Consider the following 18,968-nt stretch of genomic DNA (forward strand, 5'->3'; position numbering starts at 1 on the left):
GGGAGAGGGGTCTCCACTATGATCCTTAAAGGATTCCTTTGTGCGGGTGGGTGCACCGTGGGATGATTTTGTACTTAGAATTTAAACTCTTTGTCACGTGAGAGCCCATGGACTGCTCTGAAAGCTTCTAATAAAATCTATCATTCTTCACTGTCTGTGCCACGCATATGTCTTTGCCATCCACGGGGGCAGGTCTTCAGCGGTGAATGGGAGTGGGCACTACTGTCATATGCAACCACAGTGGGGAGGAGCACTTGCCAGTGGGCTTCTGAACACAGGAAAAAGGGCTGGGTCCTGGCTGAGGGAAGAAGGGAGAGAGGGAGGAGGGGTGCAGGAAAAGGAAGGGAGGAGAGGTAGAGAGGTAGAGAGGCAGGGGAGGGGCAGGCCAGAGAGACTGGGACCTGCAGAACTGTTGACTCAAATGTTTCTGCCCCAGTGTTTCGCTGGCTCCCTGCAGGGTGGGGTTTCGGGGAAAAGAGGGCTCTGTCCACAGACAGAAAACTGAGAACTACAGTAGACCTCTTGCTGCAGCAAAAGGGGCTTGGCTAGTCCACAAGTGATTCCCTGTGAACCAGCTGACTGCAGAACCACACAGTGCTAGCCAGGAACCTACCAGGGGCAATCCTCTGCCTCAGAAGGGCACCTATTTTTAGGCAGGCCACCACATGTTGTTGTGAGTCTTCAAGAACCTAGAACCAAAAGCCACCAATCTAGGAAGGAGCAATATTTCTGAATGACAAGTCAGATGTGGGCCCTGCCCTTACCCTTCCCACTGACCACTTCTCACCCCTCTCCACCTTCCACTCCTACCCACTCTGGAGGGAATATCTAATGGGGCACCTCCCAGGCTAGTTCAGTGCCTCTCGGGGTCCCTGCCCAATCTGTGGCTGTGGTGAGCAGAGGATGGGAGGTCCCTATTCCTTCTGCGTGTTTAATGAATGTGCAACTGTACATGAAGGTAGGAGAAAAGGCCACCACCCCGTGGAGTCCTCCAGAATGCATGCCTGGGTCCCACCGTGACCAGAGGCAAGTGCAGCACCTTAGGCCTGCTCTGTCTGCCTCCAGACACTAGGTTCTTTCCCCACACACCAGGGCCTCTGAGTAACACCCTTCTTTGAGGTGCCCCCAGTGACTCACCCGGAAACCCTGCCTCCACAGGTATCCCTGTTCCATTTGGGCTGTTTCCTCAGCTTGTTCCTTCCAGAACCCTCCTTGCCAGAAGGGGCCCTCCTCTGGGTAGCCTCCCTGTTCTCTGAAGATTGCCATTTAAGAGTATACCATCCCCAGGTGGGAATGCATGAGCCACTCTGGCAGGGGGCTCCTTGATGTCAGGGTCAACTCTTCCAGTTCATGTGGGGCTTTAGCACTTAAGATCCCACATTCTGGGGAACTGGATGCAGGGGTGGGGCACCCTAGCAGAGACGTTCACGGACCCGTGGACCTGTTCACCGTGAACACCTGCAGGCAAGCACCCAGGCAAGCACCAGATCTAGGTGGCCTCTTTATAACACTGGAGTTAACATCTGGCCATCTTGAGAAAATAAAAAGAACATTCCAGATGTTCTGTAGATGCTCCACCTCTGGAGGACAATGGCCCACCCCTCTGCAGACCGCACCGGCCTCTCAGACCCTGGCCCAGGCAGGACTGGCCCCTGCTGGCCCTCCGGCCCAGGCAGGCGGGGCGTGGCCTGGACCTCATTAGCATAATCTATGCGCGGGGGCGTTTAGCAGTCAAATATATGCGCATATATCTCCATGGCTGATGAGGCTGGCCGGGCACTTTCAAAATGGCGGAGTGCGGAGCGAGCGGCGGCGGGAGCAGCGGGGACAGCCTGGACAAGAGCATTACGCTGCCCCCTGACGAGATCTTCCGCAACCTGGAGAACGCCAAGCGCTTCGCCATCGATATCGGTAGCGGCGGGCCGGAGCCGGGGCGAGGGCCACCGTGGCGGGCGGGCGGGCGCGGGGGCGGCGAAGGACGAAGGGCGGGGGCGCGGGCCGCGCTGCCTCTCGGGCCGCGTCGCGTGGCGCCTGCGCGCTGCTCACCGGCCGCACTGCGCTCCCGGCAGGCGCCGCGCGGGGGTCGCGGGGGGCGGGTGGCGGCGGCGGGGGCGGGGCGGCGGCAGGAGGGCGGGGGAGTCGGCGGCGGCGCGCTCCCGGCTCGCGCCTGCCGCCTGGCCTCCGAGGCGTGCGGTGCGCGGAGTCACCCCGGATGAGGGTGAGAGGCCGCCAGGACCGGCGCTCAGAGGACCCTCGCCGCCGTCGGGGGCTTCTTGAGGACTTGGAAGATTTGCTGCAGGCCTCTTGCCCTGTGGATGCCCTCAGGGACCGCGCAGGACAGTTTGTGGCGTCCTGTGGCCGTCCCCGGAGGCCACTCCGTAAATCCTGGAAAGAACACGTGTGCCGCCGAATTCTCATCTCTTTGCAAAAGTTGGGCCGTCAGAGACGGACTCCCACCCCCGCAGCTGTTGCATCTGGGGCATTGAGAGCATTCATTGCTTTTCTGTTCTCTGGTCACTTTGAATCATGGACTGGGCGCATCAGCCTCTCGAGGTGCCCTATCCTGGGAGGAGGAGTCCCCCAGGGAAGTAAAACGCAATGACCTGTCCTGACTGCTCACCTTGTGGTGTGCTCAGGAGGGGTGGTGATTCCGGAGGGCTTGAAGGGGCGGACATCAGAGTGCGGGAGAAGCATTTTAAGGGACTCCTGATTGGGCTTGGAAGTGAGGAGCCCTCCGGAGGCTGAGTCTTCCAAGAGCTTCTCCCCACTTGGGCATATGCCCTGAAAGGCTCTGTGGACTTACCCTGGTGAGGGTGCTGTCAGTGGGAACAAGTCCACTAAATGCATCTGAAAAGCTATCGAGATCAAATGCAGGTGTCACTGGGGGACAGCTGGAACAACGGGGCTCACTTCAGGAAGGCCTGTGGAAGGTCCTGCTGCCCAAGGCCAGGCCCTGGGTTTCTTGGCAGAAGGATTCCTAGGGGATGTTTGTAGGGTTGGGCTTCACTTCTGCTCTTTGAGAGCTCCCCCCAGGGTACAGGACAGCTTATTGTTTGTGAGGACAGACCCTTGTTACTGCAGCTAGAGGGGGTCACAGCTCATGGTGGAGGTCCTCTGCCCAGACACTCATGAAGCCAGAGTGCTTGTCAGCAGTGTTGTGTGACAACAGGCTTCTCCCATTTCTTCTTCCCTCACCCCAGTCTGTGGATCCAGGAAACTCAGCTGCTCTGTGTTCTTGGCCAGCCCTTTCCCTTTCTTGGATGGGGACAACAACGTCAGCTGGGTTGATTCTCCTCTTTGGATGCAACAGGGACACTTTGTTTATGAAAATGTCCTTGAAGTTTTGACTTCACTAAGTTTCTGAAGGCTTTTGGGGGAGACTTTCCTAGGGGGCATGTTGGGCAGGAAGGGGCCCCAAGGAAGTGGTGTGCACCTTGCTTTCCTGCCCTTCCTTGCTGCCCAAAGTGGAAAGCCCTGGCAAGAGACTAGTTCCTGGGCCTGAATGGATCAGAAGCTGTGGCTCTGGTGCTGAAGAGGTCATGGGTGACTGCACCTTTGGGACGCTCCTTCCCAGTTGTCAGGCTTTGCTGCCAGCCTGGGGCTGGACTCGAGAGCCCCAGTGAGCAAACGTCTCTGTGTCCAGCCAGCCCAGCTGCATGCTGGTACTCACAGTGTGCGGGAAACCTCACCTGGGTTCTGATTCCAAGGGACCCTGAGAATGGATGGAATGCCCCACACATGCCGGGCAAGCACTCTACCACTCTGTACCACTGAGCCACAACCCCAGCCCCTGGAACATCTTTTTTTTTTTAGTACTTCTGTTCCTCTCAGGTCCTTAGCCAATCTGAGTACAAGAATTTCCTCCCAGCATGAAACCCTAAAGCAGAAAGGGAGATGTCTGCCTCTGGGTGCACTTGGCTATCACTAGGTTTTAGGAAATTTTAATTTTAAACTCTGATTTTGATAGTGACCCAAAGATGTAGGCTGACACATCCAGAAGTCTTTTGCTTAAAGAAGCTCACACTTGACCATTCGTCCTAACAAGCGGGCCTGGCACTACCGGAACATTTTCTCAGGTGCATGCAGACAGGAGGTAGGATTCACCAACAGGTAGGGATCAGGGCCAGAAAGCAGCTCCTAGCTCTGGTGGAGCCAGCCCAAGCCCCCAAAGTCCCCGAAGGAAGTCAGACTCCACAGGCCAGTCTCTCTAAGTCTCCGAATTCTCCTAAATGCTACATGCAACTAAACGCTGAGCTCAACACCAGGAAACTGGGAAACAGGAGAGGCCTCTGTCCACCAAGACTCACTTCAGGGGAAGCCACGAAGGGTCCCAGAGAAGGTGCTGTTAAGAATGAGCCCAGGGCTGGGGATGTGGCTCAAGGGTAGCGCGCTCGCCTGGCATGCTCAGGGCGCTGGGTCCGATCCTCAGCACCATATAAAAATAACATAAAGATGTTGTGTCACCGAAAATTAAAAAATAAAAAAAAGGATGAGCCCAGCTGCCCTTACAGGCAGAGAAGAACTCTCCAGGTTATAGGTTACTCACAGATCTGAAGGCCCGTGAGCAACCAGAGCAGAAATGAAAAGACCAGACCAGCTACAAAGTGACCTTTACTGCATTTCTTATGGCACCTTGACAGCAATGAGGCAAAAGTCCTCACCAGGAGAGAAAGAAAACTAAAGTCACTGTCAAAGGGCTGTTTTGAGAAAATACTAAGGGATCACAGGAGGACACTCAAGTCAGCACACAGATTTGGAAACACCAAAGTCTCTGCAAGCCACGGCCTCTGAGCTCACCACAGGTGGTCTGCTGCAAGTTGCCTGCCCCAGTCCTGGGCCTTGCCACAGACAAGCCCATGCCTGCTTTAGTGCAGGGGCATGAGCCTAATCTCCACTGGCCCAAGGTGCTGAGCCTCCTGACCCCTCCCCCAACCCCAGTTCTGGTCTGGGCCTCAGAGAGTCTCACCAGAACACTGGCCTGAATCGCCTCTGAATAAACTGTTTTTAAGAGACAGATGGGACTGGGCTGTGGCTCAGTGGTAGAGTGCTTGCCAAACATGTGTGAGGCACTGGGTTCAATTCTCAGCACCACTTATAAATAAATAAAATAAAGGTCCACCAACAACTAAAAACAAATTTAAAAAGAGAGAGAAACAGATGATGCAAAGGGGATGAAATATATTTTAAGAGACTCATCAAAAGTTACTACAAACTCCCAGATTGCGGATCCTGGTTTTGGTGTTGGTTTTAACTCATATCAACTGTAGGGCATTGGGAGGGCAGGCAGGCTGGTTTCTACAAAACACAGTCCCACCTCCACCCAGTACCCAGTCCTGAGAAGCCCATCAAGGCGAGGCCTTGGCTTCCTACAGAAGGGGTCAGGATACTGGGGGACAGTTTCACAGGGAGGGACTGTCCCCCAGCATCCTGGTAGTTCTTTTCCCCTTCCCTGTTCTGTATACATAGAGATTTTAAGTTCTTGTAGCACCAAATGTCTTGCCAAGACCCCAGTCCCAGGAGGAGGCTGTTCACTGAAGTGTCAAAGTGCTAGGAGAGCTCATGGGAGGTCGGACCCCCAGGTTCCCTCTGCCTGGCTCTGAGTATTGCTTAGTTTGTGACTCTGCCCCTTGCAGGTGGATCCTTGACCAAGCTGGCCTACTATTCAACCGTGCAGCACAAGGTGGCCAAAGTGAGGTCCTTTGACCACTCGGGAAAGGTGAGCCTGCCATGGCTGCCTGGGCTCAGGTGGCACCGTGGGGCGAGGTGGCTGCTTGCTGAGGTCCTGGCTTGGTGCTGTTGCTGCTTGTTGGTTAACCCTTTGCTGCTCACAGAGGCACCTCAGCTGTCCTGCAAGTCGCAGGTGTCTGTGTCCCCACCCCCCCACTCTTTGCTCAGTTTCTCTTCCTAATCTTGTGTTTCGAGGGGGCAAAATTTGACGTATGCAGTTGAGGGGAGAAATAAAGAATGTCCACGCTCTTCTGCCCCTTTCAATGTTGTATTCACTCAACTTACTCAATACAATTTCACTCTATAAATTCTTAATCAAGAAAATGACAGTTTTTAATGCTGGGCACTGCAGTAGACATAATCAGTTCACAGCATACAATTCTAGATTAATTCTAAGCACTGCAAACACACTTAATCACGACAGGCTAATGACAGACATTCCCTCTGCTTGCTGAGTTCAAAAGTCTCAAGCCTTAGGCTTTATGTCCAGCAGATGTACACTCACTCAGACTGCGGTGATCAGGTCTGGATCTAAGGCAGGCTTCTGGCATGGAGTGGACGGCTGGTTGAGGAGAGGGTTGTAGGGAGAAGTTGTGGCTCTCACCAAGGTCCAGATGAGGCGGTAGAGTTTGAGAGTGGTGAGGACCATACAGAGATCAGGAAGGATGACAAGTGATGGGATGTCAGGTCCTCAGCAGGCTCTCTAGCTCGAGTGCATCCTTGTTTCAGCTGGCTGAATCCCTGTTCATCAGTTCTATTATTTATACTAAATTTTGGGACTTTTGACCCCCCCCCCCTTTCAGTCCTTATCAGCTACCACCAGATTTCTCAGTGACATCATTTACCCTGGGGTCAGAAAGATCTGGTCTGGTGGTCTCCACCCTGATCTTCTCGCCCTTTCCTCTTATCAGGCGAGGACAGCCTGCCAGGGGCTTCATTGTGTTTATCAGGGTGAGGGAAAGTGACTTGTCTGAGGCCACATGGAGGGCTCTGGGTGTGCCTGGTGAGACTGCAGGTTTCAACTGGAGTTTTAAAAATGGAGTTCCTTAGGCTCAGGCCTAAGGCCATCCTCACACATTGGCAGCATTACTTGCCCTGCCCCTTAGGGACCATCCTTCGTGGCTGGGCGGCTGGAAGGTCTTGGGCCCCTTGTTGACATCAAGCATCTCCCACTTTACACTACCTCCATCTCAGCACCACTGGGGCTGGGATGCTCAGGGACCAGGGGGCTTGTGTGCTGCACCCCATGCAGATTGTGACTTATCTGCAGGATGCAGAGCAGGACCATGAGCCACCCTACGAGATCTCGGTCCAAGAAGAGATCACGGCTCGTCTGCATTTCGTCAAGTTTGAGAACACCTACATTGAAGCCTGCCTGGACTTCATCAAAGACCACCTGGTCAACACAGAGACGAAGGTCATCCAGGCGACCGGGGGTGGGGCATACAAGTTCAAAGACCTCATCGAGGAGAAGCTGCGGCTGAAGTAAGTGGGGCCCAGGCAGGGACATCCACCACGGTGACTTCTGTGGTGTGGCCCAGCTGAAGGGGCCTGGCGTAGGGCACAGCTGGTGTTGTGCGTGGCACTGCCTGGCGGTGGCTGCTACCAAAAGCAAGTCTGCCCAGAGCATGGGAAGCCAGAGCACAGCACACCAGGGGACCTCCTGAGCACGGTGGCTGCTCGGCTCCATTGTCCGGCAGATGCACTGTGCATCCTTGACCAAGGATCATAGGTGTCCCTCGGGACTGGCACTGCCTCAGACGACTGGGCTCTTTCCTTTTCAGAGTAGACAAGGAGGACGTGATGACCTGCTTGATAAAGGGGTGCAACTTTGTGCTGAAGAACATCCCACAAGAGGCCTTCATGTATCAGAAAGATTCCGACCCTGAGTTCCGATTTCAGACAAACCACCCCAACATTTTCCCCTATCTCCTGGTTAACATTGGCTCTGGAGTGTCCATTGTGAAGGTGAGACTCCTCAGAGCAGACCAGTGGGCAGTGCAGCAGCGGCTTTTTGGGAAATGCATGGTGACAGGCAGCACTGGGTGTGGGGCAGACCTGATGTGCCACAATGAGGCCACCAGCTCGCAGGCCCTGCGGGGGGAATAGTCGAGCCCCCGCTGCCAACATCAGTGCCACCTGACTCTGCCGTCGAGAGCGTGGTCCCTGTGGCAGCTCTCCAGGAGGGGCAGGCCCAGCCCTGACCACGGTGCTCAGGGCCTGCCTGGTGAGGGTCTGCTTGCTGACGCACTGCCCTGGTTCTGCTCCAGGTGGAGACAGAGGACAGGTTCGAGTGGATCGGTGGGAGCTCCATTGGAGGCGGCACCTTCTGGGGGCTTGGGGCTCTCCTCACCAAAACAAAGGTATTCAGTGTGATAGAGGGCACGACTGGATCTTCCGCTTCCCAGCCCATCTTGGGAAGGCTGTGGCCAGGTTGCTTTGACTGTTACGAGGTCCTGGGACCCTGTGCCTGAGCCGTTTGCATTCTGAAAGCTTGGGGCTGCCAAAGCACCCTCAGCTACTCAGCTAGTGGCCCACGGCACCCAGGTTGCCTCTCCCCCAACCCTCCCGGCCCATGTGCTGAGGGAGGGCTCTCAGGGCTTGACCTGACTTGCCTGCTCTAGGAACTTGGTTTCTGGGGTGGCAAGCATCCCACCAGCTACGGGGACCTCACTACTGTGCTCTGCCTCTGCAGAAGTTTGATGAGCTATTGCACTTGGCCTCCAAGGGCCAACATGCCAACGTGGACATGCTGGTACAGGACATCTACGGAGGGGCCCACCAGACCCTGGGGCTGAGTGGCAACCTCATTGCAAGCAGCTTTGGGAAGTCGGCCACTGCTGACAGAGGTACTGGTCAGGCCTCTGGCCCTGTCGGGGGGGCACCTGTGACCTGGGTCATGTCCAGCTTGAGTTCACCCTCCAGAACTCCCTGCTGCTTACCCCACACCATGCCTCCCACACCCAGTGGGACTCCCGTCACACCCTGGACTCAGTGACTGAGGAGCATCCTGCCTTTGTCCCCCTTTTAGAGTTCTCCAAAGAAGACATGGCCAAGAGCTTGCTGCACATGATCAGCAATGACATTGGGCAGCTAGCCTGTCTATACGCAAGGCTCCACTGTCTGGACAGGGTGTACTTTGGGGGCTTCTTCATCCGAGGCCACCCTGTGACCATGCGCACCATCACCTACAGTATTAACTTCTTCTCCAAGGTGACTGTGACTCATTTCCCCTCCCTGGACCACTGCCCTGGACCGGGTTTGTCCCAATCAGTCTTAACCCATCCCTAGGGTCTCCAAAAATAGCATTGTGCTGACCAGAAGCTGCACAGATAGTTGGGGCACCATGTGGAGGAGCAGGGATAGGCTGCACTGGTGCCCTGGTAGCTGGGTTCCTCAGGAGATGAGCCACCAAGGAGCCTGGTGCCCAGCAGCCCAGCCTCTGCTGCGTCCTGCCCCTGTCTCACGGAGTGTCTTGCAGGTTGAGTGTGAGCATCTCACCATGGTAGGCAGTCAAGGGATAGCCCTCGCTCCAGCAGGCTTTGCACTGCCTCAAAGGCTCACAGCACTTGTGGGGACTGCCCAGTGGCCACAGGGTGGCACACTGGGGTTGGGTGGTGCAAGGACCTGTTGAGGGCACCCACCTGTCACCCCTGGTGAGGCTGATTTCCAGGCCAGACCAGCTGAGCGGTTGTTAGTTTTCCTTAGGCGGCTCAGACACCCCTGCCGCTCACATAGGCAGACCATTGGCTGGTCAGCTTTTCAGAGGTCGGGCCACAGGTGCAGTGGCTTAAAGTAGTACTGACTCTGGACACTGACTGGCCTCATGGGGGCTTGGGCCATGGCAGGGAGAAGTCCAGGCGCTATTCCTGAGGCACGAAGGCTACCTGGGTGCCATTGGTGCGTTTCTGAAAGGAGCTGAGCAAGACAGTAAGTAACATCCCCATGCTCCACAGGCAGCCCCAGGCCTGTGCCGGTGGCCTGTGCTCCAGGTCAGGGTGGCCTGGGCAGGACAGGGAGAAGCCTTGGGAAGCCTCAGGAGTGGGTGCTTTTAGACCAGTAGGCACGTGATTTACCTTGTTCCTCCCCATTTTTCCTTCTGAATCAAGGGCAAGGCTAACGCACACCTGGCGTCTCGCTTTTGCAGATCCTAACCAGTACAGCTGGGGAGAGAACTATGCGGGCAGCTCTGGGCTGATGAGCACCTCCCCTGAGCTATGCCCTACACAGCGAACGAGGAGCGGCACCGTGAGTAGCAGGGCCTGCCTGGGCAGCATGTGTTGGCCACTCTGATGTCCCAGAGAGAAACCCCTGTTGCTGTGGCCTGTCATGACAGACTGAGCTTAGCCAAGAGTGCACAGGGTTGACCCGAGGAAAAAGGAGGACCTTGGGCTGATTTCTGAGACTGCCAGTGTGAGCAGGGAGCCATGTCCAGCCCCTGTGTGCAGGGCACGCTGAGGTCAGGGAGGCAAGTCCTCTCCCCAGGGCAGTGGAGCAGGTCTGCCACAGGCCTGAGGTAGGCCAGGGTCTCGGGAACTGCCCCGCTCCTGGGCAGCTCCTTTGGCCTTTGCTCCCTGCTGGTGCTTTCCTGTGGGTTACAGAGTCTGCTTTCCCATCCCTCAAGTGCCCATGGGGCTGAGTCTGGTATGACCGTGCCTGGGACTGCCACTCTTTTTTGCCGAACCCTATGGGGCCTGTGCCAGCTAGTGGCTGTTGGGGCAGGAACCGGCATTTCCTGGGAGTCAGGCTGACAGTGTCCCAATTGGTGTGTTACTTTTTTAACTCACAACTCTTGGGACCCTGGGCTGAGTGGTAAAGACAGGTTGGAAAAGTGAAGGCAGCTAGTCAGACGCACACCTCTGAACAGCCTGCTGTAGGGCATCTGAGGTGCTTTTGATGGAGAGCCCCTGGCTGGCTGCAGAGATGGCTTCCTCCAGGGGTGCGCCTGGGTCTTTCCTGGTGCCTGGCCATAGCGTGCCTTCACAGGAGAGAGCTCTCCCGCCTTGCGCCATGCTAGTCCTTCCCTCGGCGGGATACGGGCCAGGACTGCGGCTTGAACACGAGCTGCCCCAGTTCCTGCCCCATGGCTCTGCAGCAGCACAGAGCAGATGGCAAGCAGCCTCAGTCAGTGCTGGCGCTGCCCAGCCTTTGGCACACATGGGTGCTTGGGTTTTCATTCCCAGAAGCAGATCAGGGCCTGCACCCTCTTCCAGGAAGGCAGGTGGAGCCCTGGACCGCAGGGCACGCACAGCAGGACACAGAGCCATGGTGATGCTGAGTGCGGAGGTCGGTGTGGGTGGTCCCTGCATCTCTGTTTCATGTTTTCCAACCATCTCACTCTTTCCTGCTGAACCCGGTCACACGGCACATGTCTGTGTTTCCGAAGTACTTCTTGTGAACCCCACTGCTCAGGCATCCCTGCTTGGAATATGACTGTTGCTCTGCCCTGTTAGGGGCCACTTTGCCTCCAGCAGAGATAGGCCTGGCTCCCAGCAGGTGATGTGTGCCATCGCAAGGTTGGGCATGGAGGTCACCATCAGGCCACACCGTGTACCCAGGATGGTCCTTTGGACAAAGCTGCTGTGTCACGCAGCAGTGTCGGGCACCTTGTCTGCTATAGGCAGCTGCTTCACCTCTGCCCAGCATGACCTCAGGAGAGCTGGTGGCCAGGTGGTCATTCCAGGGCACTGTGTTTCCCAGTGTGGCCAGGGGAGGAGATGTGGGAAGGGAGCATACTTGAAATCTTCTGGGGGAGACCTACCACACTGCCAAGCCTGGGGATGAGTCTAAGGAATCTGTCCAGGTGGCTGGGCGGCTTGGGGAGGGGCAGGGGGCCCAGAGATGGTGAAGAAGCCGATCTCTCTGCTCCTCAGAGAAAGCGCAGCTCAAGACAGCAGGTGTGGTCTTTCTGACCCCTTCCCTGACATTCCGTCCTCTCTGCTGTGTTCCAGTTTGACCTGTTGGAGATGGACCGGCTGGAGAGGCCCCTGGTCAACCTCCCCCTCCTCCTGGACCCCTCCTCCTATGTGCCTGACACGGTGGACCTCACTGATGACGCCCTGGCCCGCAAGTACTGGCTCACCTGCTTTGAGGAGGCCCTGGATGGGGTGAGCGCACGAGATGCGACCAGAGGCCCCTGGCAGCCTGGCTCCAGCTCAGCTGGCTCCAGCCTCAAGGTCCTGGTGCCCAGGAGGTGGAGGAGGGTGGGCAGTGTTTCCCAGGAGCGCTCCGTCTGCCCGACCTGCTCAGCTGCACGTGGGAAGGGCGACTTGCTCTTCAGGCAAACCCCACTCCTTGCTTGCATGGGGGGTCATGAGTGCCCCGTGTCGAAGTGGCCCCTGTGGCCCCTTGCTGTCACTGGCCATGATGTCTCCAGAAAGCAAGCAGCTTGACAGGTGTCCCCGCTTCTGTCACATGGGGCTGCACATGGCTCTGGGCTTCGCTTGGTGGCCTGTCTTGTTGCCCCTTGGCCCTGTGCTCACAGGCACCCGGGGCAGGGGGTGCTTGTGCCTTTTCCACTTTTCGGAGGCCCACCAGGAGCCTCTTTTCTTGGCAGTGGGGACCAAGCACCCAGTTAAGGTGCTCGACTCCTCCACCTGGGCCTGGGGGCTGCATAGGGAGTGCCCACCCCTCCACAGAGCCTCAGAACGACAGCTGTGCCCTGCACGAGGGACCAGCCCCAGACCTTGAGCAGCTCCAAGCTGAGGCTGTGGATTTGGGCCACGGGTCTGACAGTCGGTCCCTGAGGGCTGGGGAGGGGAACGCGCAGGTGGACGCTGCCACTATCGCTGCTGATGCCGTGGTCTTGCAGTGGGAGGGCAGATGGGCCCCAGGGGGTTACCTGCGGAGGGGCCTGCCGGGGGTCAGGCAGGCACCTCTCCAACCACATGCCTGGTAGGTGGTGAAGCGTGCTGTGGCCAGCCAGCCTGAGTCTGCAGATGCTGCTGAGAGGGCCGAGAAGTTCCGGCAGAAGTATTGGAGCAAGCTGCAGACACTTCGACACCAGCCCTTGTAAGTGGCCATCATCTGGTGGTGACCATGACACCTCTGAGAAAATGGCCACACCGTTGCGTGCATGGGTCCCCACTGGCCTGGCAGCCCAGGTGGCCCAGATGATGTGGTCTCCTGGGGCCACTCCTTATGGCCTGAGCTTGGGTCTTGCTGAGCTTCCTAGACCTTATACGACTACCGTGGTCAGCTGTACTCTACCTGCTTTTGTCCCTAGTGCTTACGGGACTCTGACGGTGCGTAGCTTGCTGGACACACGGGAGCACTGCTTGAACGAGTTCAGCTTCCCAGACCCCTACTCCAAGGTGAGCCCCACTAGGGCCTGGGAGCTGAGGCAGCATCCTGCCTGCCAGCCTCAGCAGACCTGCCAGGAAGCTCTGCGGACACCCACAGAGCTGGGTGACTCCAGGGCTGACCCAGCAGCCAGACAGGCTGGTGGGCAGGTGCGAAGGGAGAGGGAGCAGGTGCATGGGGCTGGGCGAGCCCTCCCTTCTGAGGGAGCACTTGCCCCCTGGAGCCTACCCTCGGGAGCCGGTGGGAGTGGGCCCTGCCCTTGCCCCCTCCCGCACTCCCTCGCTGGCCTCTCCTCTCCCAGCTCCCGAGGCTGCAGAACTGGCTTCGTCGTAGTGCCAGTTTTGCTTCCTTGTGTGTGGGGCCACGCTGTGGCATGCCAGCAATCCTTGGACCCCTCTGGCCAGGAGGTGTGTCTCCTCCCCCACTCGCCCTGCACCACCGTGTCAAGGGTTTCAGGCCAAGTTTTCTTGGGCCTCAGGCTTGCGGGGACATGTGCACGGCCCTGACATGTGCCTGAGTGTGGAAGCTCAGAGCTTCATCCCTCAGCGGGCTCTGGCTGGCCAGTGCCCTGGTTTCCTCAGCGGGCCTCCTTGCTCAGCCGCCCTGCTGAGTTGGCGTGGAGCCTCTGGCCGCGGAGCATGTCCATGCTCAGCCTGGGTGTCTCATCTCTCCACAGGTGAAGCAGAAAGAAAACGGCATCGCGCTGAAGTACTTCCAGGGTGTGGTGCGCGCCCTGGACTCGCTGGGCTGGGAGGAGAGGCAACTGGCCCTGGTGAAGGGCCTGCTGGCAGGGAACGTCTTCGACTGGGGGGCCAAGGCTGTGTCTGAGTAGGTGTCCGCAGCCTGGCCTGGCCTCTTCCTTTTCAGTCTTGAAGTGGCTCAGATCCATTTACCTGCTGCTCTAGGGGCCCCACCCCAGCCCTACTTCCATAGCAGGGGCAGGGTGCTGCCTGGGGCTCAGGCTGTGCCCTCCCTACCTGCATGTGCCCTGGGGACCTGGGGGCCTCTGTTTGAAATTTGAGGTTGATGCATTCAGTGGTCAGAGTACAAAGTCTTACGCTACTGTAGCGGGGCTCGGCACCGTTTCCCTCTGGAGCACAGAGGGTCTTTGCCCCTCTGTGAGGGCGTGCCTCTGCTCCTGGGGCTCCACCTGGGGTGGCTTCAAGGGAGCTGTTCTGTGGTGGTCACCTTAGTCATTTCAGAAGCTGCTTCTTGGGCCCCGGGCCAGCTGGTGGCCGAGGCTCTGGCAAGTGCTGCTGAGGGTCGGGGCAGCTGGCCTGCTCGCACTGGAGACGCTTCCTCTGGGCGAGCTCCTTAAGCAGTAGGGACCCAAGTTCTTGGTTGCATTTTCTAACTTCTTTTCTTCTTTTTCTTCTCCATTTAGTGTCCTTGAGTCTGATCCCCAGTTTGGGTTTGAAGAGGCAAAGAGGAAGTTACAAGGTAGGGACATCCCAGGTGCTCTTGTCCTGGGTGCTGCAGTCAGCGTCAGGCTGGGTGCATCCCTCAGTGGTTGCTGTGTCTGGGCTCAGGAGTGGGGAAGCTGTCCCTGGAGGAGCCTTGGCCAGCGTCTCCCCGGCTTCCTCCTGATAGCATGTTCCCCTCTCTCCACACAGAGCGACCCTGGCTCGTGGACTCCTACAACAAGTGGCTTCAGAGATTAAAGGTATGTGGAGTTTCCTTCTGCCTCTGCCCTTGGGGACAGCCAGTCTGGGGCCTCAGGTGGGACCCAGGTGGGTAGTCAGATGGGGCATGGGGCCCTGGAAGGTGGGTGTGGAGCTGCCCTGGCTAGCCCAGGACGCAGGCAGTGCACGCAGCCCTGCCTCTTAGAACTCACAGTTCCGCAGCCAAGAACCTAATGTCAAATGTCCCCACTCCCTGCCTGACCTGCAGCCACCACTTTTCAGGTCAGCTGGCCTTAGTACAAAAGTCCTCTGGGCCTGCTGTGCTGGAAGAAGCGGGGCCCCTGGGGTTGCCTGTCCCAGCACCTGCCATGTGCTGGGACCAGCCCTGGGCCCCGCCCTAGGGGGCGTGAGTGCAGTGGTGTCGAAGGCTCTGATGCGCCTGTTCCCAACTGAACGTCCTGGTTTTGTCTTGCAGGGGCCCCCTCATAAATGTGCCTTAATTTTCGCAGATAACAGTGGAATAGACATCATTTTGGGAGTCTTCCCCTTTGTCAGGGAGCTACTCTTTAGAGGGACAGAGGTGAGTGAGGAGGCCGTGTGGGTGGGACCCTTCCCCGGGCCTCTCTGCTCGCTCTTGTGGGGTAGGTGCAGTGAGGCCAGGAGGGCCTGGGCCTGTGGTGGATTGGCCCCACCCAGGGCCTTGGATCCATCTGTTCATACCCAGGGATGGCCCCGCAGTCCTCTGAAAAGCTGTGGTGCTGGACGGGGAAAATATGACATCACCCTGACCCAGAGGCAGGGAGGGTCGAGGGCGCACTCGGAGCACAGCTCTGCTGCTGGGCGTCTGCTCCTTCCCAGAGGCCATGGAGCGGGTGCGGTCACTCTGGGGCCCTGCTCCTCAGCAGCTGACCTCTTGGCGCTGGGACAGGGAAGACCTGGGTGAACACAGGATCACAGGCTGGCTCCATGCTGGGCCCCGGCCAAGGCACCAAAGAGTCTGGGCCCCTACAGGTTATCCTGGCGTGCAACTCGGGCCCCGCCCTGAACGATGTGACCTACAGCGAGTCCCTCATCGTGGCCGACCGCATTGCAGCCATGGACCCTGTTGTCCAGTAAGTAGGTGCCGGCTGCAGCCCTGAGCTGGCAAGGGGCGGGTCTGGCGGGTCTTGGGAGGTAGACAGAGGGGAGTGCCTGTCTGCCACATCACTGGGCAGTGACCTCCTGGTGACCCACAGCTCTGCACTCCAAGAGGAGCGGCTGCTGCTGGTACAGACGGGTTCCAGCTCCCCATGTCTCGACCTCAGGTAACCCCAGTGGCCCCCCTCCCTGCCAGGCTCTGCAAGACAGCAGAAGCCAGCACTGCCTGTCCCCTGCCCCAATTGCAGACCTGGGTAGCCATATTTTTCTGGAACCTTTTGGAGTCAGTGGGCTCAAGGTTGAGGCAACCCCAGGAGCATGCTGGTTTCTGGGCCTCAGCAACCTCAGGCAGGTGCTGAGGGTCTGCCCCATATTCCCTGTGGGTTGGCTGGACAAGTGCAGTGCCTCCTGTGCCTGCTGGCCCTGGAGCTGAGGCACCGCTGGGAGCCAGCCAGGAAGGGTGCATGAAGGGTGGGAAGGACTGAGGTCTTCATGGTCAAGCTCAGGAGGGTGGCTGGCAGCAGCAGCGTCCAAGTGGAATAGTAGCAACTGGCGGGGGGCAGCGGCCGGGCAGACCCCACTCAGTAGGGACAGGGTTCCCGTGCTCTCGCCAGGCACTGCCTTTGGGGGAAGCAGGCCTGGGACTCCTGGGTGTGGTCAGCACAGGCCTCGGCTGGCCCTGGCCTCATCTTGCTGTGCCTTCCTCCCTGAAGCCGTCTGGACCAGGGACTGGCCGTGCTGGCTCGGGAGCGGGGTGCGGATCTGGTGGTCATCGAGGGAATGGGCCGTGCCGTGCACACCAACTACCATGCAGCGCTGTGCTGCGAGAGCCTCAAGCTGGCTGTGGTCAAGAACGCCTGGCTGGCCGAGCGCCTGGGTGGCCGGCTCTTCAGCGTCATCTTCAAGTACGAGGTCCCAGCCGAGTGAGGCCCGGCTCTGCCAGATGCCTGGCCTGGCCCCTCTGGAGAGGCTCTCAGTGCAGTAGGGACCTGCGCCCACCAAGTGTCCGCACTGTGCTGCTGTGCCAGCCACTGCCACGTGTGTCTCTCGAGACGCTCCAAGTGGAATGTATTTAACTGTTAATAATCTTTTATATATATATACACACACACATATAAATATATGAATACCTCCGCATGCGCCTGCTGGGTGCAGCGCCTGGGCACACGGGCTGGCGGGAAGAGGTGTGGGCTCAGCTGACGCCCCTCCTCCATTCGGGGAGGTGCTGGGCACTGAGTGCTTGAGCTCCCCACGGCTTCTGACTTCCACCACTGGTCCCCGCTTTTCCTGTCTGGCACAGGGAGCAGACTCACTGTCCCTCCCACCCCTCTGCCCTTGGGGACTGTGGACAGTGTGAGGTGCGGAGCAGCCTCCTGCCTCAGGAGCATGCAAGGAGGAGACCGTGGCCTCTCTGGCCCTTGAGGGCTCTCAGCGGGAGCCAGGGCAGAGCGGAGCATCCTCTGGGTTTTGTGGCCTCGAGCCCAGGGCATCTGGAGCACTGAAGGCCGGGGACCCTCCCTCAGCAGGGCTCGCCCAGATGTGGCCAGAGACCCTCCCAGCCTACTGCAGGCAGGGTGCCCAGGACAGCAGGGAAGCTCAGTGGGGGTGGGCGCAGGCCCCTGGGCTCTGGCCTCCCATGCTGGGCTGCTCCTGCACCTGAGCGACTGCCAGCTCTGCTAGACCCCCAGGTTGGGAAACGGGCCCCACCAGGGACAAGGCCAGTGGCTGCCATTGGCCATGACTGCTGCTCTGCCTCCCTCACGGCCTCCCCTCACGCTCCAGTGGGACCCCAGGCCAGGAAGAGCCCAGACAGCTGTGTGCAGGGGTCTGAGGGCAGACGCCCGGGCACACCCCAAACTGAGTCCAGGCCAGGTGTCTTCGAGCCTTGCCCCACCTCCTTTCCCTGCCTGGGGCTAGGACCTGCTGCCCAGGGGTGTCCAGTGGCCTTCCAGGTACCCACCATTGTGTTCTGCCCTGGGACTCAGTGTGGGCCCCACCAGGCCTGCTGTGTGACTCCAGTGCTCAGTGACGCCACCCTGGACCCAGCCCTACGCGCGGGTGATTGTGGACCAGCTCCAGACCTGGCTGCTGGCAGGTGGCCACCAGGGGGCAGCAAGTGTCACTGGGCAGCCTGAGTGACATCCAGGCCCATCTTGAAGTTGGTTCCCCAGGTCAGGGGCCCTGCCTGCCCCCAGCTCCTCCCAGAGGGTCGTAAGTCACTAGGCCAGGCTGCCTGGAGCCTCCTACTGACCCCATCAAAGGTCAGCGCTCCCCAGGCCTCAGCTCTGACAGGGCAGCCTCTGGCCTCCTGCCCTCTGACAGCCTGGCCCTGTTGGCCGTGGGGTTCTGACCTGCTGGGTCCTGGAGCACATCCACATGGGGAGATGGTCCTCTGCGGAGGCCCCCATTGCCTGGCTCAAGCTGGCTTCTGGCTCCTCTGGGGTTTCTGATGGCTCCCGGGTCTCCTACCTCCCCAGGCTGGGCCCTCAGAAGGAGGTGGGGAAGTGGACAGCAGCCTGGAGGGCCTTAGGCTGAGGGGCACAAGCTATGGACACACTCCAGCACACCTCCTTCCCGGGGCCTGCCTGTGTCCTCTGCATGGAAGGGCTGTCCTGAGCCACTGTCCTGCATGCCAACGACAGTCCCCGCCCAGTGACCACCTGACTTTTCCCATCTTGAGTAGAAAGGCTTTAGCTCCCTGCCCTGTTCCCTGCGGGTGGCCACCACCCCTCACTGTAAGACCTTGGTCAACAGCCTGGCACAGCAGTGTCCATACCGGCCCTATCCTGTCCTGGTCTGAAGAGCTCAGGTTCCTCAGCCAGGCTCCTCCCTGGCCCCAGACAGACAGGACACCCTCCAGGCACCTCAGCTCCCACAAGCAAATGCCCCCAGGGTCAAGGAGGTCAAGGTCTGGCCAGGCCTGGGAAGTCTGGAGGAAGCAGGGTGTGGCAGGCCTTGCTGAGCTGGGGAGAAGTTGGCACTAGCCCCTGTGGCTGGCCACACCTCCTGCTCAAGGGGACACAGGGCAGAGATACCTGCCTCAGAGGTCTCCAGCTGACACACTGCAGCCACTGTGCCCAGTGCCCACTTTCCCAAGGGTCCCAGCCAGAGACAGTGCTTTTCCTGTTGGGGGTCAGGTGGTCTTCCTGGGTCAGCAGCAGGCTGTGAAGTCTCGAGGAA

At 58.7% G+C, this 18,968-nt stretch overlaps 1 protein-coding gene across 1 annotated transcript; it reads left to right on the forward strand.

Moving 5' to 3' along the window:
- The first annotated feature begins 1,774 nt into the window (after positions 1–1,774).
- On the forward strand, positions 1,775–16,917 carry Pank4 (pantothenate kinase 4 (inactive)). Its single transcript, XM_076861470.1, has 19 exons — positions 1,775–1,911; positions 5,634–5,716; positions 6,998–7,212; positions 7,512–7,695; positions 7,998–8,090; positions 8,423–8,576; positions 8,759–8,940; positions 9,576–9,657; positions 9,875–9,975; positions 11,679–11,834; positions 12,626–12,738; positions 12,953–13,040; positions 13,706–13,857; positions 14,414–14,469; positions 14,643–14,692; positions 15,127–15,231; positions 15,663–15,763; positions 15,887–15,955; positions 16,502–16,917. Exons 1-19 carry the CDS (start codon positions 1,788–1,790, stop codon positions 16,713–16,715), a joined length of 2,322 nt encoding a protein of 773 aa, XP_076717585.1. The 5' UTR covers positions 1,775–1,787; the 3' UTR covers positions 16,716–16,917.
- Positions 16,918–18,968: the final 2,051 nt, after the last annotated feature.

Source organism: Callospermophilus lateralis, chromosome 7 (assembly GCF_048772815.1).
Source record: "Callospermophilus lateralis isolate mCalLat2 chromosome 7, mCalLat2.hap1, whole genome shotgun sequence".
NCBI classification, from domain to species: Eukaryota; Metazoa; Chordata; class Mammalia; order Rodentia; family Sciuridae; genus Callospermophilus; species Callospermophilus lateralis.